The 11,743-nt window shown below is 43.0% G+C and overlaps 1 protein-coding gene across 1 annotated transcript; it reads right to left on the bottom strand.

Moving 5' to 3' along the window:
* Positions 1 to 3,374: 3,374 nt before the first annotated feature.
* LOC115154781 (eukaryotic translation initiation factor 1A, X-chromosomal) lies at positions 3,375 to 11,181 on the bottom strand. The gene is made up of 7 exons (XM_029701356.1): positions 11,003 to 11,181; positions 10,371 to 10,454; positions 4,741 to 4,844; positions 4,418 to 4,468; positions 4,214 to 4,295; positions 3,876 to 3,967; positions 3,375 to 3,678 (listed from the first exon to the last, which is right to left on the bottom strand). The coding sequence occupies exons 1-7, from the start codon at positions 11,016 to 11,018 to the stop codon at positions 3,673 to 3,675; spliced, it is 435 nt and encodes a 144-aa protein (XP_029557216.1). The 5' UTR covers positions 11,019 to 11,181; the 3' UTR covers positions 3,375 to 3,672.
* Positions 11,182 to 11,743: the final 562 nt, after the last annotated feature.

Below are 11,743 nucleotides of genomic sequence, written 5' to 3' on the forward strand. Positions count from 1 at the left end.
CAGTATGATCATACTACAGGTGCACCTTGTGCTGGGGACAATAAAAGGCCACTCTAAAATGTGCAGTTGTGTCACACAACACAATGCTATAGATGTCTCAAGTTTTGAGGGAGCGTACAATTGGCTTGCTGTAGTACGCCTGGGGCGTACATGTGTGGGTGAGCAGTTTGCTGATGTCAACGTTGTGAACAGAGTGCCCCATGGTAGCGGTGGGGTTATGGTATGGGCAGGCATACGTTTCAGACAACGAACACTATTGCATTTTATCTATGGCAATTTGAATGCACAGAGATACCATGACGAGACCTGAAGCCCATTGTTGTGCCATTCATCCGCCACCATCACCTCATGTTTCAGCATGATAATCCACGGCCCAGTGTTGCAAGGATCTGTAAACAATTCCTGGAAGCTGAAAATGTCCCAGTTTTTACATGGCCTGCATACTCACCAGACATGTCACCCATTGAGCATGTTTGGGATGCTCTAGATCGACGTATACGATAGTGTGTTCCGTTGGGACAATCTAACTGCACTGTCCAATTTACAGTAGCTATTACAGTGAAATAATACCATGCTATTGTTTGAGGAGAGTGCACAGTTATTACATTTTTACATTTTAGTCATTTAGCAGACGCTCTTATCAAGAGCGACTTACAGTAGTGAATGCATACATTTCATATATACTGCTCAAAAAAATAAAGGGAACACTTAAACAACACAATGTAACTCCAAGTCAATCACACTTCTGTGAAATCAAACTGTCCACTTAGGAAGCAACACTGATTGACAATACATTTCACATGCTGTTGTGCAAATGGAATAGACAACAGGTGGAAATTATAGGCAATTAGCAAGACACCCCCAATAAAGGAGTGGTTCTGCAGGTGGTAACCACAGACCACTTCTCAGTTCCTATGCTTCCTGGCTGATGTTTTGGTCACTTTTGAATGCTGGCGGTACTTTCACTCTAGTGGTAGCATGAGACGGAGTCTACAACCCACACAAGTGGCTCAGGTAGTGCAGCTCATCCAGGATGGCACATCAATGCGAGCTGTGGCAAGAAGGTTTGCTGTGTCTGTCAGCGTAGTGTCCAGAGCATGGAGGCGCTACCAGGAGACAGGCCAGTACATCAGGAGACGTGGAGGAGGCCGTAGGAGGGCAACAACCCAGCAGCAGGACCGCTACCTCCGCCTTTGAGCAAGGAGGAGCACTGCCAGAGCCCTGCAAAATGACCTCCAGCAGGCCACAAATGTGCATGTGTCTGCTCAAACGGTCAGAAACAGACTCCATGAGGGTGGTATGAGGGCCCGACGTCCACAGGTGGGGGTTGTGCTTACAGCCCAACACCGTGCAGGACGTTTGGCATTTGCCAGAGAACACCAAGATTGGCAAATTCGCCACTGACGCCCTGTGCTCTTCACAGATGAAAGCAGGTTCACACTGAGCACATGTGACAGACGTGACAGTCTGGAGACGCCGTGGAGAACGTTCTGCTGCCTGCAACATCCTCCAGCATGACCGGTTTGGCGGTGGGTCAGCATTTCTTTGGGAGGCCGCACAGCCCTCCATGTGCTCGCCAGAGGTAGCCTGACTGCCATTAGGTACCGAGATGAGATCCTCAGACCCCTTGTGAGACCATATGCTGGTGCGGTTGGCCCTGGGTTCCTCCTAATGCAAGACAATGCTAGACCTCATGTGGCTGGAGTGTGTCAGCAGTTCCTGCAAGAGGAAGGCATTGATGCTATGGACCGCCCGTTCCCCAGACCTGAATCATGTCTCGCTCCATCCACCAACGCCACGTTGCACCACAGACTGTCCAGGAGTTGGCGGATGCTTTAGTCCAGGTCTGGGAGGAGATCCCTCAGGAGACCATCCGCCACCTCATCAGGAGCATGCCCAGGCGTTGTAGGGAGGTCATACAGGCACGTGGAGGCCACACACTACTGAGCCTCATTTTGACTTGTTTTAAGGACATTACATCAAAGTTGGATCAGCCTGTAGTGTGGTGTTCCACTTTAATTTTGAGTGTGACTCCAAATCCAGACCTCCATGGGTTGATAAATTGGATTTCCATTGATTATTTTTCTGTAATTTTGTTGTCAGCACATTCAACTATGTAAAGAAAAAAGTATTTAATAAGATTATTTCATTCATTCAGATCTAGGATGTGTTATTTTAGTGTTCCCTTTATTTTTTTGAGCAGTGCATTTCATACATTTTTTTTTTTCTCTCCATACTGTTATGAACTTAAATGTATCAATGAGGCAGCAGGCAGCCTAGTGGTTAGAGCGTTGGACTAGTAACCGAAAGGTTGCAAGTTTGAATCCCCGAGCTGACAAGGTAAAAAAAAAAATCTGTCGTTCTACCCACTGTTCCTAGGATGTCATTGAAAATAAGAATTTGTTCTCAACTGACTTACCTAGTTAAATAAAGGTAAAATAAACCAATTAGGCAAATTTGGGCAGACTTGATACAACATCTTGAACAGAAACGCAACAGTTTATTCGATCAGTCTAAAACTTTGCACATACACTGCTGCCATCTAGCACCCAAATGGACCTTTCTCTTGCATTTCAAAAATGAAAAAAAATATATATATAATATTTATCTTTTACCAGAACTGTGTTATTCTCCTACATTAATTTCACGTTTCAAGAATATGCATATCCTTGCTTCAGGTCCTGAGCTACAGGCAGTTAGATTTGAGTATGTCATTTAACACAATTAAGACCAACTAGAAGGGAAGAACAGAACACAGCATCAAACTTTATAGTAGACGCACCTTTCAACCCATCCAGAAATGAAATGTAAGTGTGGATAACGTGGTGACAGCATCCGAGCGAGACTGGGTAATCTGCGGAGGTCGCTTTGTGGTAGGTAGGCTTACCTACTGTCAGTCTGACTTCATAGCAAAGCCAGCCAAGTTCTGGGAATTCCACACAAAAAAAAGCTTCGAGAATGGCCGTGTTCGACAGGATCTAAACCGTAATGTATCATGGGTAAATTGACTGATCCACAAATAATCATGTAGCAAGGTTCTTTGTAGATCAATCAGTTGGCAGTTGCCTGCGCTGTCGGCTGAAATGTCAAAGCCCAATATTTCTCCAGCGTTGCGCAAATCCTGACTTGGCTAAAAGGTTTACCAACATGTCAGGAACCTGAGTTATACCTGCTTTCACCATTTTTACAAAGAGAGACTTCTGTTGCCAGACCCAATGTTCTTTGATATAAAAAAAGTATATAGAAATGATCACAAATAAGATACTTATTTTATTGATAATCAAAATCAAGAAAACAAACATTGGTAAAAATAAAATAAAAAAAGGGGGGAGGGATCCTTTGTTTCAGACAAAAAAAAATCTCCAGACCAAACATAAAATGATTCAAGTTTTTATTGTAAACTCTGGTGTTCTGTAGTTTGAGGGTATATTCCACATGATGGAATAAAAATACATTACAACAAACAAAAATATGAAGTGTGTGAACTAAAGTAGGTGTGCTGATGTTCTCAGTGACAGATTCCAGGCTTAAAGCAGTCTCAAGAGAAGGGAAATGAGCTGCCTCAACTGACTTGAGGAAGCAGGGAGTTGTTGGCAAGGTTGCACTGCCTCTGCCAGTATAGAAATGTCCACTTTCCTCTGCGTAAACGACTTGGCACACAATAGTAATGATTCAGATCTGAGTGGAAGGGGAGAGACATGTGTTACTAAGTTACCTGACCCAAAAGCAGACAAAGACAAAGCATTCAAGCAAAATGGATAGAGCAAAAAGCTTTTCACTCAATTGTATGTGATTTCAGTTGATTGACTGCATCACACCAATTATTACCTATGGATGGCTTTCCTTGTAACTAGCAAGAGGAATCCTCTACTTACATCATCAATGTCCTCGTCGTCATCGCCAATGTCATCAAACTGAATATCCTCATCGTCGCCAGGTCCAAATGTGTCAGTCTCATTGATTTTAGCTAGGGTGTTAGAAGATAGTCACAATTAATAAACTAGCCTACTTAAAATAAAAAAGTGAACATGTGCCTATAATTTGAAGCAAGACAATTCTCCATTCCTGGCTTTATGGCTTCAGCATCACATGGTGAAGGATGCCTTTCCAGAGGGGGCTATTTTCCTTAAACTACTTGAAATTTCATTTTAGTCTTAGATTAGAGGCTATTAACCTCCCCTTCATCGCTCTTTTAGTGGTCCAAGATACTTACCGTGTTCAGGAAGCTCCCCATAGGCCTTCAAACTCCTGGCCTCGTCTGCATTGTACTTAAGGATAACATCGGCTTTTTGGTCCTTCAGGGAAGAATGCAACCATTAGGACATATTCTTCGAACTTTAGGCCTCCTAGTGCCTTGGGTTGTATTATCATAATTATTTTTTTTTTAAATACACTGCACATTTTTTATTAATATTACCTGGTAATCTCGAAGTCCCACAAGGATGATGTCTGAAGTATTGATCCAAACCTGCCCAGGAGCGAAGAACAAGATGTCAGCAAGGACAGCTTGGAGTATAGAAACTAATATTAGAGACAAACTAATCAGGTAGAAGAGTCTGTCAACCCTCATGTCAAACCCAAAGCATTGTGGAAGTGGAGTGTAAAGGATAATGGCATTGGATTGCATTTATACAGTACACGTAAGATCTCAATTATCTTCAGTCTACAGCTATTTGCCAAAACACGTGGTGATATTGTGACTAACGGCACTACTATATAGGCTACTGTGTACACCATTACCTTTTTCCGTAGCTTTCCTCGGATGTGGCATAGTCGCTTGACTCCATCAAAACACATAGCTTCCAGTCGTCCATTACCCAACATCTTTATCACCTGTGCATATTCTTGATTAGAACAGAAGTTCAGCCAGTTAGTCAATTCATATAGGTCACGAGGTGGCTCAAATGTAAGAGCTGAATTGTTAACAGCCCTACTCCCTGGTTACGGTGACCGTATTACCGCCACACTGGCAGTCACCAGTCATGACCGAAGTCAAATTCCACATGACCGTTGAGTCATTGTAACTAGGCTACTCCAAAACTGCACTCTGATGCCGCTGATGGTCATTAGTAGCCTTTATTTATTTATTTCACCTTTATTAACCTCTCTTGGGTAGGGGGCAGTACTTTGACGTCCGGATGAAAAGCGTGCCCGAAGTAAACTGCCTGTTACTCAGGCCCAGAAGCTAGGATATGCATATAATAGGTAGAATTGGATAGAAAACTCTAAAGTTTCTAAAACTGTTAAAATTATGTCTGAGTATAACAGAACTGATATGGCAGGCGAAACCCCGAGGACAACCCCCACCCAAAAAAAGAATTCAGCCTTCCTCTATTTTCAATGACTATAACTTTAATTATAAGGCCAAGTCCTCCCAGATTGCAGTTCCTAGGGCTTCCACTAGATGTCAAGTCATTAGAAAGCGTTTCAGGCTGCTCTTATTCTCCATGGACTTTAAGTGTCCTAAAACGTTTTGGAATTATTTGCATCCTGCAGCACTTTCTGTTTGAAAAAGCTAGCCTTTGCGTTCCTGACTGACTCTGTATATTGGTTCCTGACTTCCCAGAAAAGTTGCATATCGCAGGGACTATTCGAAGCTAGTGCAGTGCACCAGAGGATGTTTTTGTGCTGGTCAAGGGCAGTCAAGTCTGGACTATATCTGTTCTTAGTTCTACATTTTTTAAAGGGGCATGCTTATTTAAGATGGTGAGGAAGGCACTTTTGAAGAACAACCAGGCATCCTCTGACGGGATGAGGTCAATATCCTTCCAGGATACCCGGGCCGGGTCGATTAAGAAGGCCTGCTCGCAGAAGTGTTTTAGGGAGCGTTTGATGATGATGAGGGGTGGTTGTTTGAGATCCTGGTTGAAAACAGCAGAGGTGTATTTAGAGGGCAAGTTGGTCAGGATGATATCTATGAGGGTGCCCATGTTTACAGACTTGGGGTTGTACCTGGTAGGTTCCTTGATCATTTGTGTGAGATTGAGGGCCTAGCAAACTTGCTAATGGCTTGGTACTCAGCGCTCTATTGTCCCTCCATCAGGTCCTAACTGCCTGGTACTCAACGCACTATTGTCCCTCTAATCACTCTGACATCAATGCAAATGCTATCTAAAATCTAATTAAACACTTCATGAGAGCCCTGGCATTCATTCAGAGTTTGAGCGGAATAGGATCACCTGTTGTGCAGGGAGAGCCAGCTTCTCATAGCTGGTTGATGCATGGAGTTAAATAAGGGTTCTTATAATGAGCCCATGTTGAACAACATTTCTATAGGCTATGCAATTGTGAGAAAACAGAGTTTTGATGGCCTCTATTAAAAACAGGATCCCATCAGCTTTCTATAGACTAGGCCTACTATATTTATTTCTCAACTTTCCTAATATTAAGCACATTGCTTCTCGTTCCAACCGAAGTAGCATACCTGGCTAGCATGAAAATGAACTGCAGGAAAAGTGTCCTCCATTCGCTATTCAAGAGCATACAGACGTATTTTCCCCCCTGTCCCAATATGTGCATGACAATAGGCCATTCTAAATCAGAACTAAAATCGCACATACAGTACTAGTCAAAAGTTTGGACACACCAGCTCATAGAATAATAGCGTTAAAAGTGTTCAAATCAAAATATATTTGATATGAGATTCTTCAAAGTAGCCACCCTTTGCCTTGACAGCTTTGCACACTCTTGGCATTCTCTAAACCAGCTTCATGAGGTAGTCATCTGGAATGCATTTCAATTAAAAGGTGTGCCTTGTTAAAAGTTAATTTGTGGACTTTCTTCCCTTTATGGGTTTCAGCCAATCAGTTATGACAAGATAGGGGTGGTATAGAGAAGATAGCCCTATTTGTAAAAAGACCAAGTCCATATTATGGCAAGAACAGCTCAAATAAGCAAAGAGAGACGACAGTTCATCATTACTTTAAGACAAAGTTCAAACATTTCAAGAACTTTGAAAGTTTCTTCAAGTGCAGTCACAAAAACCATCAAGTGCTATGATGAAACTGGCTCATGAGGACCGCCACAGGAAAGGAAGACCCAGAGTTACCTCTGCTGCAGAGGATAAGTTCATTAGAGTTACCAACCTCAGATTGCAGCCAAAATAAATCCTTCAGAGTTCAAGTAACAGACACATCTCAACATCAACTGTTCAGAGGAGACTGTGTGAGTCAGGCCTTCATGGTCGATTTGCTGCAAAGAAAAAACTTCTAAAGGACAGCAATAATAAGAAGAGACTTGCTTGGGCCAAGAAACACGAGCATTGGACATTAGACCGGTGGAAATGTGTCCTTTGGTCTGAGTTCAAATTTGAGATTTTTGGTTCCAACCGTTGTGTCTGAGACGCAAAGTAGGTGAACGGATGATCGCCGCATGCTTGGTTCCCACCGCGAAGCATGGAGGAGGTGGTGTGATAGTGCATTGCTGGTGACACCATCTGATTTATTTAGAATTCAAGGCACACTTAACCAGCATGGCTACCAGAGCATTCTTCAGCGATACGCCATCCCATCAGTTTTGCGCTTAGTGGGACTATTTGTTTTTCAACAGGACAATGACCCAACACACACCTTCAGGCTGTAAGGGATATTTTACCAATATTGAGAGTGATGAGTGCTGCATCAGATGACCTGTCCTCCACAATCACCCAACCTCAACCCAATTGAGATGGTTTGGGATGAGTTGGACCACAGTTTAGGAAATGCAGCCAACAAATGCTCAGCATGTGGGAACTACTTCAAGATTGTTAGAAAAGCATTCCTCATGAAGCTGGTTGAGAGAATGCTGTCATCAAGGCAAAGGGTGGCTACTTTGCCTTTTAGGTTACTAAACTCAGCAAAAAATGAAAAGGGACGTTTTCAGGACCCCGATCTTTCAAAAGAGAATTTGTAAAAATTAAAATAACTTCACAGATCTTTATTGTTAAGGGTTTAAAACAGTTTCCCATGCTTGTTCAATGACCTATAAACAATTAAATGAACATGCACCTGTTGAACGGTCGTTAAGACACTAACAGCTTACAGACGGTAGGCAATCAAAGTCACAGTTATGAAAATTTAGGACACTAAAGAGGCCTTTCTACTGACTCTGAAAAACACCAAAAGAAAGATGCCCAGGGTCCCTGCTCATCTGCGTGAACGTGCCTTAGGCATGCTGCAAGGAGGCATGAGGACTGCAGATGTGGCCAGGGCAATAAATTGCAATGTCCGTATTGTGAGATGCCTAAGACAGCGCTACAGGGAGACAGGACGGACAGTCGATTGTCCTCGCAGTGGCAGACCACGTGTAACACCTGCACAGGATCGGTACATCACAGCTGCGGGACAGGTACAGGATGGCAACAACAACTGCCCGAGTTACACCAGGAACGCACAATCCCCCCATCAGTGCTAAGACTGTCCGCAATAGGCTGGACTGAGGGCTTGTAGGCCTGTTGTAAGGCAGGTCCTCACCAGACATCACCGGCAACAATGTCGCCTATGGGCACAAACCCACCGTCGCTGGACCAGACAGGACTGGCAAAAAGTGCTCTTCACTGAACTCGCGGTTTTGTCTCACCAGGGGTGATGGTCGGACTCGCGTTTATCGTCAAAAGAATGAGCGTTACACCGAGGCCTGTACTCTGGAGCAGGATCGATTTGGAGGTGGAGGGTTCGTCATGGTCTGGGGCGGTGTGTCACAGCATCATTGAACTGAGCTTGTTGTCATTGCAGGCAATCTCAACTCTGTGCGTTACAGGGAAGACATCCTCCTCCCTCATGTGGTACTCTTTCCTACAAGACAGGAATGTCAGTGTTCTGCCATGGCCAGCGAAGAGCCGGATCTCAGTCCCATTTAGCACGTCTGTGACCTGTTGGATCGGAGGGTGAGCGCTAGGGCCATTCCCCCCAAGAATGTCCGGGAACTTGCAGGTGCCTTGGTAGAAGAGTGGGGTAACATCTCACAGCAAGAATGGGCAAATCTGGTGCAGTCCATGAGGAGATGTACTGCAGTACTTAATGCTGCTGGTGGCCACACCAGATACTGACTGTTACTTTTGATTTTGTCCCGCCCCCCTTTATTCAGGGTCACATTATTCAATTTCTGTTAGTCACATGTCTGTGGAACTTGTTAAGTTTATGTCTCAGTTGTTGGATCTTATGTTCATACAAATATTTACACAATTTTGCTGAAAATAAACGCAGTTGACAGTGAGAGGACGTTTATTTTTTTGCCGAGTTCACATGATTCCATATGTTATTTCATAGTTTTGATGTCTTCAATATTATTCTACAATGTAGAAAATAGTAAAAATAAAGAAAAACCCTTGAATGAGTAGGTGTGTCTAAACTTTTGACTGGTACTGTATTATCTAGTATATGTAAAGAGAAGATTAAATTGAGAATAGTCTGATGGTTGAGAATATGATCATTTGTGAATGATGCCCAGCATGATCGGTATAAGGCAAGAAACAGAGCATGCATTTTGTGTGTGCCTTTTTCACATCATAGTTGCATGCATCATGTAACCTAGCCTATAGGCCCATAAGTTTTGATAAGGTTTATATCACAACTAATGTAGCCAAATAACTTATAGAGTAGGACCCCTGGAACATGGTTGGAGAGCCCACAGCCTACAGAGCCTAGTGAAACGTGTTCTTATAAAGCCCAGTCATTGAGCAATCACGTGTGAAAACAGATCTGACAGGCCACCATTTAAAAGAGGATCCCAGCTTTCGTGCTGCTATATTTATGGCTAAATTCGTAAAAGTAAACACATTAATCCGCTTTACAACAAGTAAAACTTTTTTTTTTGCGGAGGCGGGGGTGAACTAGTGAGAGTTTGGCGGCATAATTTCTACAGGGCTTGACAACGACCTTGGTGGTTTCATTTCTGATATCCATCGTAGCAGTGGCAGATTAGCTAGTTAGAGCTAACTCTGTATTGGCGGGGCAGAGTTGAGGGAAGCAGCTTTAACTGTAAACTTGACCCTGTCCTTATGAATTAAAATATTACAGGTGGAGGCGTATCTCGTTATTCCCTTAGCCTAACACGTTATTCACATAGCCTACCACAGATGAGCGGCATTTTTTCAAACTCAAAAGGAGTCATACTTAACTTTGCAGTAACTTTCCTAGCGGCCGTACACACAACCCACTCTGCGGCACGTTCTGTCCATGGTGCTGATACAGATTTTGTGACGACCTGTCACTCAATCATTTGAACTTTGGTATTTTTATATAGGGACATAAAACTGTGGGGGCACACGTTTCAATTGAGTGGGTTAAGCCCCCTTTTGCCCCCTCATGGAGCAGGCCAGATTGACAGCGAGGTCAAAACCTGCTTGCTAAATTTACAGGTTAAATAAGGTTGAAGGGGGTCCATGCACTCACCTTGGCCATCCTCTTTAAATACCAGCTCTCTTTTTTCTGATTCATTCTCGTTCTTACCACGTCGCCGATTCTTTCCACCCTTACCTGTAATAAGAAGATGAGATCGTAAACATGTGGCACTGGCAACTGTAATTCCAATTCCAAATGTTATTGGCATCATAAGCCAAATAAACACATAAATAAACCAACCACATGCCTGTAACCTAGCTACAAAGATTTTAACTAACCCCTTTTATATGTGGTAGCTAACTAGTTAGCTAGTGAATGTGACAGCGATTAAGGCAGAGGCTCAAGATGATGGAAACCGCTGGGCAGGGATATTGTTGGCCTACCACTAGTTGATGGTAGTCATTCTGCGGCGCAACAGAATGTGACAAAAGCAAGCAAGGCAGTTCATTTAGCTGGATAATCGCCATTTGAATTCCTTATTTTTTTAATAGTGAAATTATGCTTAAATAAAACAACGACGATGGTTGTAACTAAGGTTAACGTTTCCACGCTTTCAATACTTGTTCAATGCCATACCGTGCCTTCCTCCGGTTACGTTGCTAAGCATGGGCCGGGAAGCTAGCTAGCATAAACTTCCCCCCTGAAATAGAATAACAACCAAAGACAACATATTTGCTGCTTACCTTTATTCTTCGGCATATTCCCAAACGAACAGACTTTTTTAAACGAGTCCTGTTTTTTCCGTAACAAATTAACAATCTAGTTTTATTAAAATGGAATGGAAACCAATCCTTGATGATGTCACACACTCTTTACAAAGTTAGCTAGCTAAGCCAGAGATATTAGAGAAAGGAGATGGGGATCTCATCGTGCAATGAATAGAGGAACGTATAACGCCCCACCAGCAGACTGTCGACCAATCGTGTTCACGTTGTAATGCAACGTCACGAGGTTGCTAAAGTAATCGTCACTTAATCCCTTCTAAAAATCAGGTTAAATTAAGAAATCTGCTTTTTTTCCTAGAAAGTACGTAATGACACGATTCCAAATGTATATGATATTACAGAAAACAGGTTAGTTATCTCGGAAAATATTTAATGTTTTTACTTTTTCACGAAATTCATGCTGTTGTTTTTTTTGAGCTAGCGCCCAATAGACTCCCATTATCTCCTTGAAGGAGATCTCTCCTATAGCCCAGAATGCATTGTGCGTCCTATTGACGACGTATGAGCAAACTACACAATGGGCGTTAATACCGTTCCAATGGAGTTTCCCATCTCCTTAACTAAGTTTAGCCAGATATACTTTTTTCTTGCGAAACCTCTTCCTCTTGTGACACCGTACTGCGCTTGCGTGAAGAAGCATTCGTTTCTAAAAAGTGGTTCTGGTCTCCTACATTGTGGCTTTTCAGTGGAGGAAAGAAT

Source organism: Salmo trutta, chromosome 19 (assembly GCF_901001165.1).
Source record: "Salmo trutta chromosome 19, fSalTru1.1, whole genome shotgun sequence".
In the NCBI taxonomy this organism is placed as follows: Eukaryota; Metazoa; Chordata; class Actinopteri; order Salmoniformes; family Salmonidae; genus Salmo; species Salmo trutta.

Bases quoted from the DNA above. Each gene is read 5' to 3' on its own strand.
- LOC115154781 (XM_029701356.1), bottom strand. The intron at 4,845-10,370 runs GTGAGTGCATGG...GTTCTAATCAAG, and splicing joins ATTTAAAGAGGATGGCCAAG to AATATGCACAGGTGATAAAG. The intron at 4,469-4,740 runs GTAATGGTGTAC...GCTCCTGGGCAG, and splicing joins GAGGAAAGCTACGGAAAAAG to GTTTGGATCAATACTTCAGA.